General features: G+C 35.1%; 1 protein-coding gene across 1 annotated transcript in view; it reads left to right on the top strand.

Annotated features, from left to right (window-relative positions):
* LOC149488089 (uncharacterized) overlaps positions 1-9979 on the top strand; it is a 34410-nt gene extending 24431 nt beyond the window's left edge. Inside the window, exons 2-4 of the mRNA XM_089695827.1 lie at positions 983-1660; positions 5464-5618; positions 8178-9979. Coding sequence (XP_089551953.1) covers positions 983-1660; positions 5464-5618; positions 8178-9825 — 2481 coding nt within the window. The 3' untranslated portion in view covers positions 9826-9979. The remainder of the gene's footprint in view (positions 1-982; positions 1661-5463; positions 5619-8177) is intronic.
* Positions 9980-15146: the final 5167 nt, after the last annotated feature.

Raw genomic sequence — 15146 nt, 5'->3', positions numbered from 1 at the left:
CATGACTTTCGTTATCAATCGTCAGTCATATATTGCATTATAAATAATAATAACAATAAAGATATGTCGAAAGTATTGTCTGTCTAAATAAGCTTAACGAAAATACATATTGAAGGAGCTTATATTAATAAAATATGTGTCGCATCGTTATTACTGTTTGCCGCCAAGATGCTTTTATGAGGAACTAGCGGTCCGCCCCGGCTTCGCCCGTGGTACATATTTACGTTTTCTCTACATAAAAACCATCCTCGTACTTCAAGGAATATAATAAAAAAAGAATTATCGAAATCGGTTCAGCCGTTCTCGAGTTATGCGCTTAGCAACACATTTTGCGATTCATTTTTATATATAAGACTAGCGGTCCGCCCCAGCTTCGCCCGTGGTACATATTTACGTTTTCTCTACATAAAAACCATCCTCGTACTTCAAGGAATATAATAAAAAAAGAATTATCGAAATCGGTTCAGCCGTTCTCGAGTTATGCGCTTACCAACACATTTTGCGATTCATTTTTATATATAAGATTATCAGCATCTATTCTTCGAATAGAAAGAGTTATAAAGATATCCCTACTTAAAAACGGATCAATCATTTTTATCTTTCCAAAGTTATTAAGAGCAATAAATTGATATCAGCCTTTATCTCTTAATCTAAACATCAGTAAATCCCTTGTAAACGATAATATTTTAGTATATAATGTAATTTTTCATTAGGAATAACATAATTTGAAAACAACAGTGGTAAGTGAAATTGTAATATTTGCAATATTCTTACGATCCTGTTTAATACAAATTACGGTGTTTCTTATTTCATTCCTATAACTCCAATTTGTGGTAGTTAATTTTTCATTCATAACAATTTTTTTCATTATATAATATCTTGCACTTAAATTATCCAATCAAGATCTAAGCATATCCCTTGATCATTTGTTCTTTACTATATTCTATCTTAGACATAAACTAATAATCATTTTCCGTTACAGATCAAAATGAAATTCCTAGTGCTCGCAGCCTGCTTCGCCGTGGCCCTCGCCGGCCCCGCCCGCCTCATCCCCGAGAGCGCTGGCCCCGTGGTCATCGAGCCTGAAGAGATCGCCGTCGGACCCGGCATCGTCAAGCCCGAAGTCATCAACCCTGGCCCCGCTATCATTGACTACGAGCCTATCTCCGTAGGCCCCGCTGTCATCGACCATGAGCCCATTTCCGTAGGCCCTGTTGTCATCGACCACGAGCCCATCTCCGTAGGCCCTGCCATCATTGACAATGAGCCTATCTCCGTTGGCCCCGCCATCATCGACCCCGAAGTTGCCGCTCAAGAACAGAGCCCCCTTGTTCAAGTCATCATCAACATCAACTCCAAGAGCCACGTCATCGAGATCCCCGTAGACGCGCCCGAAGCTGGCCCCGCAATCGTCCCTGAGCTCATCCCCGAACCCGTGGACGTGATCGACGTTGAGCCCGTTGATGTGATCGATGTTAAGCCCGTTGATGTGATCGATGTTCAGCCCGTTGATGTGATCGACGTTAAGCCCGTTGATGTCGTCGACGTGAAACCCGTTGACGTTGTTGAAGTCGCCCCCGCAGAAATCGGAACCCCCACCCTCCCCGCACCCGCTCCCATCGTCGTCGACCCCGCTCAAATCCTCCCTGAACAACTCAACTAAATACCAGTATTTAGCTGTAGGAACTGAGAACACTCAAATATTAGATGGTTTGTTAAGTAACATAAGTACATTTTTGTATTAAACTTTTAAAACATCTAGTTCCTACTTTCAATCATCCGTTTTGAGACGCTGTGACAATTCCCATTGTGGTATTTCGATCAATACAATGGTGCATATTTGAATAAATACTTGACTATTTATGTTTCGATTTTTATTTATAGTTTGGAATTTTACAATTTTAATTAATGCTGTATTTAAAATTAGTTGAAGGATTATGACATTATGCAATACGATAAAAAATTACATTTTCTGTTGGCAAGCACTTTTCATTATAAGTTACTGCCAATTTATATAGTTATTGGCTTCCTCAATACTACTCATACTGCTCACTATCTGATAAAAACAGTTTCTATTAAAAATGCAAATTTATATTTAGATGCATTCATTTGTTTAAGCTAATAACACCGATAAGAAATAGTGTGTATGCAATCAAATTAAAAATAGGATCGGACTCAACCACATAATATTGTGACGTCATAATATCATTTAATCCAAAAGAAGTATCTTTTATTTCATGTCAGAGACTTAATTGATATGCAAAAAGGGTATTGATTTAAATCTATTTTTAAAAAGTCATTTGCTTGGCCACGTCATTGATCATCTTATTTTTAGGTAGATCATATTATAAGTCTGTGGCGCCTGTATCACGCAAAGTATTGATTTGAGTGTTTTATCTGTAGCTCTCTTGATGCTGTTTTTTTAATAGAGGGAGTGATTCAAGAGGAAGGTTTTAGTATATAAATTATTATATTTTAGACAAAGCGGGCGAAGCCGCGGGTGGAAAGTTAGTTAATTATAAATCTATATGTTAATAAAAATCAATAAAAGGTTATCACATTTCAAAATGCATTAGTATTCATTCTTTCTTATTATAGGTATTGTAATTCATCAAAAATTATTTAAACTATAATTTTACTCATGGAATCATGATTAACGATTCTTGTTTCAAAAAGTAAAAGAATGAATACAGTTTTAACAATCATAAACTCCGATTCAGGTTAACACCGTAAGATATGATACATAATTCGTAGGAAACTTAAACACCTCTACTTTCACAAAGGGTCGTGGAGACGTTCAACCTTTTATAAACTTTATTTTCCCTTGCGCCTTGTTAAATTTAAAAGCCAACTACGAGGATAAGTAATTGAATTACATCGACGATCTACTTTCTGTAGAAGCAATATATTTTTAATTCCATAGTATAGACTATAGAGATACGGATTTTTTCTTTTCATTTAATGGATACATTTTATAGTGAACAGAATGTGTATGAAAAATGGAAATAATAAGAAATCTGATTGAATAGAAATTTATTTATTTCTTCATTTCAACATACAGAAGTGAGTATAGGTACTTTCCAGACTCATAAACACAACAACACAGGTTATATTACATAAAGAACTTGATACGCACAAAACATTATTTGTTAAAAGTAAGATCTGAAAAACAAAATAGAAACCAACAACACCAAGCACAGGTAACTCCAATTTAAAATTTCCAGAAATCAACTCGCAACCTTCTAAGAGTTACCCATTACTACACTGAAAGGTCGAAAGGATCTCAAGACATACAAAAGAAACTTTATCACTAACTTCTTAATAGAAATAAAACAACTTCCATTTGAACAAGGAAAGCAATTGAAAACAAATTCCTTTTAACGCTTCTACCGAACTTGTTGTTAATAATTAAGTGCTTTTGAGAAGGTTTCAATTATCAGATCAGTACGAGATTCGATCGTTGGTTAAAAAGAATCTTTGGTTGCTTCAATCAGAGAAGTAATACAATGTGAAAAAAGAGCGTGTTTGCCAAGCACACATGTAAGAAGTGAAGCTTCTTTAGCAAGATTCAAAGATACCAAAATCGTTACTTTACTTCAGTCTCCATGACGTGACGGTGATGCATGCAGACCTTGAAATTTTACTCTGAACGCGTGAAGATCTTTCATTTCAAAAATTACCAGGTTGAATGGTGAGGTCGAAAGTCATGTTCTTATTCTGACCAGACTTTAGGTTCAGTATTATATTTTCTTTCGGGCAAAGTTTTACTCTGTCTCTGGAGTCTTGGCTATTTTGTGATTTGGCAGTATTTAAATAAATTATTGTTTGCATTATTTTTCCACCGTAATTTTGTTTATTGGTACTGAGCATTTTATATCTGTCGCACTGATAATTTCTTACAATGGGCAAAGAAGAGATTTTTTTCAATTTCTACGTCTACCAGGAGAACTAGAACATTTTGTTATTAACCTTCACATAAAATATCATATATATTATAATATTATTTCATCCCTATTATATAGAGATGGTGTAATATATAATATGTTCCGACATTTTTGATAAATTATAACTGAGACAGATAGTGACTACCTTCCCTTACCTTATTTCTTCTAAAAACACGATTTTTTATATCCTTCTATTTACATTCTTACCTTTCATTTTACCAGAAAACGTAGAAATAAGAAAAATCTCAGTTGTTAAAATGATCACAAATTAGTTTCCAAATTAACTAATTTCGCTTAAAAACTCGAATAATGGAAATTAAACTGCAGCGTTATGCAAACGCCCGACATAATCAACTCTGTCCAAATTCTTATAAGCACAAAAGAGCTATAGAAATTAATTAAACCATCCACCGCAGACTAATCTCATTCCGGCCAGCAATTACCCAGCATTTACTGCGAAACAACATTAACTCTGCTCTTACAAAGTCAGCGCTTTAACCTTATCAAAATCACTGTGAACAATCTTGAAAAACTTTTGTCGGGTTAGTAAATAATGAAGCATCAGTGGTTGTCTAAACTAATATTATAATGAGGAAGAAAAATAAGATTGTCATAGAGTTAAACAAAATGGGGTTCCTCAATTCGACTATTTTTAACTTATACTATACTAGCGGTCCGCCCCGGCTTCGTCCGTGGTACATATTTCACAATAAAAAGTAGCCTATGTCCTTTCTCGGGTATCAAAATATCTCCATACCAAATTTCATGCAAATTGGTTCAGTAGTTTAGGCGTGATTGAGTAACAGACAGACAGACAGAGTTACTTTCGCATTTATAATATTAGTATGGATTTATTTGAAGGCTGCTGCTTCCCGTGTGATCTCATTTTAAGGTCTATTTCTGAAAATTTTAAGACAGTTTAGTTGTAGAATTTATAAAATAATTTTGTTTATAAAATAATTATTATGTTGAATGTGTGTTTAAACAAAAAATGATTGAACTAAAAACTAATCGACCGAATTTAAAAATGATATCTTCAGTAGAAAGCTTCATCTTAACCACATAATGTCAGCTTTACTTTATTTCCTTGGTTACTGGGCGCTCTGAAACACTTTTTTCATGATTTTAAATCAAGTTCTTACTTACGTCGATTAATAATATTTTAAGTCAGTAAAATAATTATCAACAAAACACCAGAATAAATTAAATATAACTACTTACAAAGGCATAATCATAAAATTACATATTTCTAACCTTCAAAAGAAATTATTATTGAACACCTGTGACAATCGTTAACAAAAAGCTACCAGACACCTTGACACACATCCTGCCAGTTTAATATGTTTTCTGTTCAATTTGTTTGTACTTAGTTACTTAGAAAAAGCTTAGAAAATAATTATCTTTGGTAGGTAATAATTTCCTACAATATGTAGGTTGCCTGGAAGAGATTAATTGTTAGTAACGTTTTCTGTGTTGTATAATTTTGTACAATATTTTTAATGTCTTGTATTATACGCAGATGCAGAATCTGGAGAGATTGATTGTGGTTGGGAACACGGAGGGCAAAAGATCGCGCGGTCGTTCACCAACACGATGGACATACCAAGTCAAAAACTCATCTGTCACTCATTTCTACACGGTCGTAAGTGACGCCGTGGACAGAGACCGGTGGAGGCAAATCATCCGCTCGATACAAGCCTGATATTATATTGAGATATTATTATTGTTATGTTATCAGCATAATAAAAAAGAAAATAAATAAAATTAAAGAATATAGAACTTTTTTTGGTACAGAATCCTACTAATATTATAAATGCGAAAGTTTGTGAGGATGGATATGTATGTATGTTTGTTACTCTTTCACGAAAATACTAATAATAAAGTATTTTGAAGAGGCGATGGAAATATATTTTAAATTTACCTTCCTTCTATTAACATGGTTTTACCTATAAAATTATTAGAATAATAATTATAGAAAATAACTCACTGTACTTCTACAGTAGTATGAAACTTAAAACCTGTGTGTTACTATTCCACGCAAACAATACTAAATAATTTATCCGAACTAAATATTTTTGTTTATCAAATTTTAATAATGATTGAACTTATGATTGATTACAGGTATTAAACACGACCTTTTAATATATTACCATTGACAATACCCATAAATAAGAATTTATACCTATACTAGATTTATTTATCTGTGACAATAATTGATGGTCAATAAAGATTATATTAAATATATTTTGTTTGGTGTTTTTTTTAATCGACGTTTGAAAAACTTTCCCAACCATAAAAATTAAACTATAAACTTGATTCGTATAAATGATAATCTTTTATAGCTTCTATGCATTTATATTTTTATCTATTTGTTTTTGTTGATAAATTTCAGAAATGGATATACTATTTCTGTTCTTTAAAATGTAAAACTTGACGTCTCAACTTAACATTTTTTTGTTGTTAATTTTCAATGTTAGAGGACAAAATATGAAGTAGATAATATTTTCCACTGCGTATGTAATACCTAAGTCTAGAAATAAAACATCACGTTTCTAAAATGTTTGACTATAGAATCAAAGTGTAAACATTTCCTCGGAGTAATATGAGTTCTATTTTTTACTTTTTTGAAGTGAAAACTTCTTTAGCGGCGTTGAGCACTTTTTCTGTAATGGGTATAAAATCTTATACTCGCGTCAGGACACGTGACCTGATCGAAAAAGCGTAAGACGGATACCATTCCAAAATATCAAACATGCTCAACGTTAATAATCAAGTTTTCACTTCTGCCGGCACTCCCGGAGTGCAACCCGTCTTTTTTTTCTCGAGTAGATCCGGGGCAAGTGGCTAGTGAATATTGCACAAATGTGGCTAACCATTCATTTCCGTAATATCGTTTATTTTTGTATTAATCTCACTAATCACACTATATTTACGACAAACTTGATAATGCCAAAATAATCACGTTGCCACAAATTCTCTTGACAGGATGTTATACAGGGTGTACCAATGATATTACTGATTATCTTGACTCATATCTTTGCATGTATGTTTGCTCGTATACTTACGCATATATTTTTTTTTATTTAATCCTGTGCCGCACAGTTGGAGTTGGAAGAAATAAAATTATCACTAGGATTAATATAAGATGAATTATCTACATATAATAGAATAAAAAAAGTAAACAAAGTTTGCTAACAATTTTCATCGTTGAAATCTAACAAAGTAACATAAGCGTGTTATTGACTATGATCATAAATTAAAGCCTACTATAAAATTGACGAATATCTTAATGATAGGTCGATTTATTTAAAAATTAATATTTTGTCGAATAAATGACTACCTACTTAAAATAAATTAATAATTTAGAACATCCTGTGTATGAGGGAGTTCCCGCTATTTATTTTGAATTGTTTGAACTATTTGTTTTTAGTTATAACTACATATTTTATTTCGGAGTAAATAGTATGTACGAGAAATCTTATTCTCTCATAAAATACCGATCAATCATGTCGGGAATATTTCTACAATATGCTACTGCTTTTCACAGTATGGTTTCATGTTTCTGGAGTATCTTCTTGCTACTATTCCATTCTAACTTATTTTCCAATAGTTATTAAATAATAAGATCAAATTATATTTAAGTTCTTCAAACATTGAGAAATTATATCATCACGAAAGATATTATTAATTGAATATTCTTAGTTGAAAAATTGACTGCACCTTATTAATGTGATTTGTAATACTTAGTTCCAATAAAAATCTTAAAATTTAACGCTATTTCATGATTAGTTGCCAACAATTTTCATCTATTTCAGACAAAAAGTTATAAATTTTAACAATAATCTGGTATTAATCAATCGATATAGAGTAAATTGACAGGCTGGTTTAGGCTATCGGTGCAATAAAGATAATAAGCCCTAAACGTATTTGTTAATTTATTAATTATACTCGCAAAAGATAAAGTTTTGTATAAAACATGAAACTCGCAATGAGAAAGCACAGTTTATATTGGATATAAACATTACAACAAATCAAAGAGAGGTAAGAATATTATAAAATATTGTCACCAATTAAAACATAATAAATTAATTTAAATCATTGAATTTTTGGCATAAAACTTATTGCGTAACCTGACTTAATATTTTGTAAAGAATTATACTCTGCTAAAATAATCACCACGTTGTTTAAGTTTATGTAGCTGCATATGCACTTATTTTTTTCTTTTATTTTCAGGAGAAGAATGAACACTTTATTTGTTTTGGCGGCTTTGGCTGCGGTGGCTGTTGCGGTTCCTGCCAATCGCTTCATTTCGATTGGACCTGCATTAGTTGAAGAATATGAGCCAATCTCCGTTGGTCCCGCTATCGTGAAACCAGGAGGCATTTCCGTAGGACCTGCCATCATCGACCAATACCAACCAATCTCCGTTGGCCCCGCTATTGTGAATCCAGGAGGCATTTCCGTAGGACCTGCCGTCATTGACCAATACCAGCCAATCTCCGTTGGACCTGCAATCGTTGACCAATACCAACCAATCTCCGTCGGTCCCGCTATTGTTAAACCAGAAGGTGTCTCCGTTGGACCCGCCATCGTTGACCAATACCAACCAATCTCCGTTGGACCCGCTGTTGTTGATCAATACCAACCAATCTCTGTTGGCCCCGCTGTTGTTAAGCCAGAAGGCATCTCCGTTGGACCAGCCATCATTGACCAATACCAGCCAATCTCTGTTGGCCCCGCTGTAGTTAAGCCAGAAGGCATCTCCGTTGGACCGGCCATCATTGACCAATACCAGCCAATATCTGTTGGCCCCGCTGTTGTAAAGCCGGAAGGCATCTCCGTTGGACCGGCCATCATTGACCAATACCAGCCAATCTCCGTTGGCCCCGCTGTTGTAAAGCCGGAAGGCATCTCCGTTGGACCGGCCATCATTGACCAATACCAGCCAATCTCTGTTGGCCCCGCTGTAGTTAAACCAGAAGGCATCTCCGTTGGACCCGCCATCATTGACCAATACCACCCAATCTCTGTTGGCCCCGCTGTTGTTAAGCCAGAAGGCATCTCCGTTGGACCCGCCATCATTGACCAATACCAGCCAATCTCTGTTGGCCCCGCTGTTGTTAAGCCAGAAGGCATTTCCGTTGGACCAGCCATCATTGACCAATACCAGCCAATCTCCGTTGGCCCCGCTGTTGTTAAGCCGGAAGGCATCTCCGTTGGACCGGCCATCATTGACCAATACCAGCCAATCTCTGTTGGCCCCGCTGTAGTTAAACCAGAAGGTATCTCCGTTGGACCCGCCGTCATTGACCAATACCAGCCCATCTCTGTTGGCCCCGCTGTTGTTAAGCCAGAAGGTATCTCCGTTGGACCCGCCATCATTGACCAATACCACCCAATCTCTGTCGGCCCCGCTGTTGTTAAGCCGGAAGGCATCTCCGTTGGACCGGCCATCATTGATCAATACCAGCCAATCTCTGTTGGCCCTGCTGTAGTTAAACCAGAAGGTATCTCCGTTGGACCCGCCGTCATTGACCAATACCAGCCCATCTCTGTTGGCCCCGCTGTTGTTAAGCCAGAAGGTATCTCCGTTGGACCCGCCATCATTGACCAATACCACCCAATCTCTGTCGGCCCCGCTGTTGTTAAGCCAGAAGGCATCTCCGTTGGACCAGCCATCATTGACCAATACCAGCCAATCTCTGTTGGCCCCGCTGTTGTTAAGCCAGAAGGCATCTCCGTTGGACCCGCCATCATTGACCAATACCAGCCAATCTCCGTTGGACCTGCTGTCGTTGACCAATACCAGCCCATCTCTGTTGGACCTGCTATTGTAAGGCCAGAGGGAATCTCTGTTGGACCCGCTGTTATTAAGCATTGATGATCTATACTCGATAACCCCAAGATCGTTCACTTTAAAGAAACAAATAAAAAGAACACTATTTTTCTCTAACAACTAACTTTTCTTTTCAGTAAATAGAAACAACTTATAAAATGAACTAATAATAATTAGTGATCTGATCTATGATTTTGTGTACTCGCGTTGTTATTGTTTTGAAAATTATATTTATTGAAAATTAAAAAAGTGTGTTCATATTTTATGTCCTTATAAGTTTTATGTTTTTTCATCAAATAATTATTAAAAGTATATATTCATATACTTAGGTAAAATTTGCCACAGTATAAACTTTAAAAAACACTAAAACAAGCATATTAGAATATAAAACAACTAATTTTAGCAAATAACATTTTCAGTGAACCCAACATTATTTCTTTATTTCCGTTTCGCGATCGAATCAAAAATGAATGTCGTATCGCGTGTAAAATGAAATCCCATCAAAAACATCCTGTAAAAAACCCAAGTCTCGCAGCTCAGTCTTTCTACCGTCAAAAGTTGTGAGATCCATGTAATACCAAGTCGGTTAATCTATTTAGTGTCTACTTGAAGGACCTTCTGTCTTAAGTTATTACATAAGTTATTATCATGCCAATATTAAAAATATTTAACGTTTTAAACAAATAGATCGACTTGGACATCGCTTGATTTGATTATTAGTATGTATCACACTACACAGCACGACGGGCCAGCGACCAACAGGAACGAGAGTTTCAATCGCGTGAGGCGCGAGAGACTAAAGAATCTAATATAATATTGTAATATTCATTTTGTTTTCATGCGATGTCCAAGTCGATCTATTTGTTTAAAACGTTAAATATTTTTAATATTGGCATGATAATAACTTATGTAATAACTTAAGACAGAAGGTCCTTCAAGTAGACACTAAATAGATTAACCGACTTGGTATTACATGGATCTCACAACTTTTGACGGTAGAAAGACTGAGCTGCGAGACTTGGGTTTTTTACAGGATGTTTTTGATGGGATCTCACTTCTTTTTGTAGAGCCTTTCTTTTTGATACCACCACCAACCACCAACTGCATAAATAACTTTGTAATCCCATATATTTATATGGGATTACAAAGTTATTGATGCAGTTGGTGTATTTGGAAAACTGGACTGAAATTACAAAATATTTAAGTTTTCCCATGATTAAGACACTAAACTCTATATGTATTCCAAATATGAAGCTTCTAAGTCTGCTAGAAGTGCCTTGGACTTTTGATGATCGGTGAGTCAGTGAGTGACAAAATTTAGAAACTTTAACAAGTTGTCATTCTTAAACTACTGGTTCAAATTGACTGAAATTTTAAATATTCCGTGTTTATACAATGCCGGATTAGTTACTGAAGATTCAGGTTTCTTGCTTTATCCACAACCGAATTATAGGGGGTCGAAAAAGGCCCGAATTGCTTCGAGAAAAGGATGGTACGGCCGTGCCGCTTTTTTTTTGCTCGACTTGGCGGGGGCACTGCCGTGCCCCCAGATGAGTTTCCCGGCGAATATTATTGGTTAATGCACTTTATGAAAAAGTAATAGATCGGTTTATTTATTCTTTTACATTCACTAAGATCGTTGCAATAGTCTTATTACATTTTGTTTTTATCTAGACACTATAATTTAAAGATATCTTATTTCATAATTATAAACTAGCCACCAGTAAATAGTATTATGTAATTTATCTGTTTATTTTATTTTTCTACTACATACTCCTATGACTGTTCCTTGACGGTCAACGTGATTGATCATGGCCTGTACCCTCATAGGAAGCCCATGTCCCTATAGTGGGAACTGTATGGGCTGATGATGATGATGATGATCTACACAAACAAACTACAATAAAGTAATAACTAATAATGATTTGATAACAATTAGGTACAAGCTTGTCTGTGCCAAAATATCTATTAAATATCGTTATCCCCCATACGTAACGAATGTTTAATTCTTTGTAAGCACATTACATATATAATCCATCAACTAATTATAAGTTAATCAAGTTAAACTTGTTCCATAAACACAATGCTAAGTTAGCACCATACCGGTAAATTCGCTTCAAAATTTGACAGATGTGAAGAAATACGCCGCGTATAAAATATTTCGTAAACATACGGCATTCAATAATGTATTTAGATGACGCGATTTTTTTTTATACGCTTATAATAAAATATGTCAAGTTTCGTACGTGCACAATGTACGTATGTAAATATATGTAATGAATATCCAAAATAATATCTACTTTTGAATTATTTTATGTCTCTTTCATGAATTTCATTCCACGATTAATTATTATATTAATCAGTTCAATATCTTCTTCTTATATATAAAAATGAATCGCAAAATGTGTTGGTAAGCGCATAACTCGAGAACGGCTGAACCGATTTCGATAATTCTTTTTTTATTATATTCCTTGAAGTACGAGGATGGTTCTTATGTAGAGAAAACTTAAACATGTACCACGGGCGAAGCCGGGGCGGACCGCTAGTTTAAATTAAAAATGTTTGCATACTTAAAGAAAAACATTTTATTCATATAATTGACAAAATTATAATTACTTATTAGCTATATTAATTGCAATAGATTGCACGGTAAAGTATAAGTACATGTGCCATTTCGCTTATTAAAAAAAATAGAAATCGATAAATATCGACCCAATGCCATCATGTGGCCATCATACACTAAAATATTGCCTGCTACGTCTTATAATTTCGTAGCGCCTTGTAGCTCGTAGCGTTGTCCGTAGCGCTACTATTCTCGTCAAAATGTCAAACAATATGTACATTACCAAGAAAATAAGCTGGAAGCAAATGAAACGGGCGCACGAGGAACGTTTTATGAATTCATAAGGTCTTGATGAAGTTTTTATTTTGTTCATTAAGAAGAAAATTTGATTTGATTATTTCACTCACGGAGAATGGGGCAGGTGAATAATTTATTTGGGGGTCAATGCGACCTTTTTTGTTATATGAATAATTTGCATAATTTTGGAGTAAACGATAGTAAAAGGATTGAGAATGTGAAATTTGTTTAGGAAAATATTAGAATGCATTGAAATGTCGTTTAATTTAGGTAGAATCAAAGATTGTATGGTAATAATCTTGAGGTTTTTAAGGTATAGGTTCCATCCATTTAGTACCGTGGTTCACTGTAATGGGTTGGAAACTCTGTATACCATATAAAACAGATAAACAGTATCCAATCCAATCGTATACTTACAATTACAAATGCATATAATATATTATATTCGAATTGTAAAGATCAAAGGACATGACCACGAATGCCCTAAACCTCTCAAGTGTACATAACTCAAACTATAATCCAAAAAATCTCACTTGATTCTCCGTAATAGTAGCACATAAAACAGGTGGGGTTAGTGAGCCTTTAATAATAATAATAAATGGTGCTTAAATCACCCGCCTGATGCCTCTGCGATGAATTATGGTATATAGTGTGAGATGTAATGAACATTTTACGATGTAATTCGTCGTAGGGAAATGATAACTCATTTTAAACTCGATTTTGTGAAAATGCTATTTTATAGATAGAGTTTGCAAAAATAAAGCTCGTGTTAAATAAGAAGAGCAATATTATTTTGCTTGATAATTAATTAAGAGCTTATTTTTATTTCTTATAAATTTTAAGCTATTGCATAGCTTCTATCGCGGGCCTTGAGTGCGGGGACCGAATCCAGAAATTCCGTAACGAAAAATCCTCACGCTCCTTACTCCGACGGGCGCGGAGGTGTGGCTTGAAGGCATAGCATGCAATAGCTTTACCGCGGCAGTCCCCGAGTGCCACACGTCTTTTATTATTTAACAATAAATTGACCGCTAATGCCGCCTTGGTGACTCGATATAAAAACATAAAAAATCTAGTTTTAACTAATGGAATAATAGAATACAAAATTGGTTAGTTGTACCTAAATAAAAACAAATCCCAAAAAACTAGCAAAGAAAAATCATTTCTTCTTAAATGTTAGTTTAGACAGAATAGAAAGCGTCTCTTACACTATAAAAGTGGTACAAATAGGCCAATCGCGTCCTTCTTATAAAGTACGCGGATTTCTTATAATCCTCGGAATCTCTCCGGCATATTTTACGATGGCGGTATATTTTATTTCCATTTAACCTGACGTGAATTATATTTCAAATGATATATTGTTTTATTTAATCGCATTTAGCTACTGATAGTCTGAGATTCTGGTTGTATCTGGAGAATATCTCTTTTTATCTAGTGGATTCTGACAATCTGGAAGCAAGTAAAACTTTGAAATTAAATGTAATTGGACTTCAATACGAGCTTTGGTTTCCTTGTAAATCTTGTTTGCCAATCAAAACGTTTTCGAATCATAGAATACCTACAAAGGCTACTCAGCAGATTGTTTGAAATCCCGACACATTTTTATTCATTTACTTTTTTAACATCAGAACAAAACAATCTTAGAAGATGTTTCGATTTCACTCACCATTATTGTCTTGACGTACCTACTTACATTCAAACGTAGCTAGCAATGCCATCTCCAAAACTCAACAAAATTTTAAAGCACCAGCTCTAAACGAAATGACCGTCACACAGGCAAACAATAAACCAATCACGGTACAAAATCAACACGGCTAGCAAACATCGGACAATTTTTCCGCTTTGTCCAATCCCAGTCCATTCTTTCCTGGTCTATCACCTGAACCTTACTGTATTTGTACAGCGAAATTGAGAACGTGCTGTAATTGAATTGTAGCTGCTTCGAGCATAGACTATACATATGCTTCCAGTGTCGCGAATGGTCTGGGATTTATGCCTTAGGGCTGGCGCAGATATGGCGGAGCGCAGCACAGAGCATTTTTCACTGTCAAACTATTATCGACACTGTCCTCATTAAAAAAATATTCATAAGCGTAGCACGCTCTCTACGCTATCGCTGCATGTGATCGCTTCGATGCTCCTCCGGAATAAATTGTTATTTTATTTTGAATATTAATTGCATGAGATGTCGATAATTGTACCTATGACCGTGAAAGAAACTCTGCGCTGCGCTCCGCCATATCTGCGCCGGCCCTTTAGATTTACTAGTACAATGTTTTGCGTTGTGGGAAATAGAATAATTACGTTGAACCCTAAGGATTAGATGATTTCCTGGTACACTGTATTCTGCTTTGGAATCGTTTAATTATGTTTAACCCCAGATTCTCGGATGAAAGGTTTTTACATTTCTGTGTAGACTGTAGGGTTTTGTAGCTACCAAACTATTCTGATTTATTTACTTATTAAAGTTTGATTAAATATGAAATACGAGATGCCGCTTAGATGG

The sequence above is a fragment of the Colias philodice genome, chromosome 6 (assembly GCF_061535455.1).
Source record: "Colias philodice isolate Cphi_HAF_F1 chromosome 6, ilColPhil1 Martin Lab GWU primary, whole genome shotgun sequence".
Classification (NCBI taxonomy): domain Eukaryota; kingdom Metazoa; phylum Arthropoda; class Insecta; order Lepidoptera; family Pieridae; genus Colias; species Colias philodice.
Note: the sequence above shows the minus strand (reverse complement) of the source record. Positions and strands in the feature narration are given on the sequence as shown.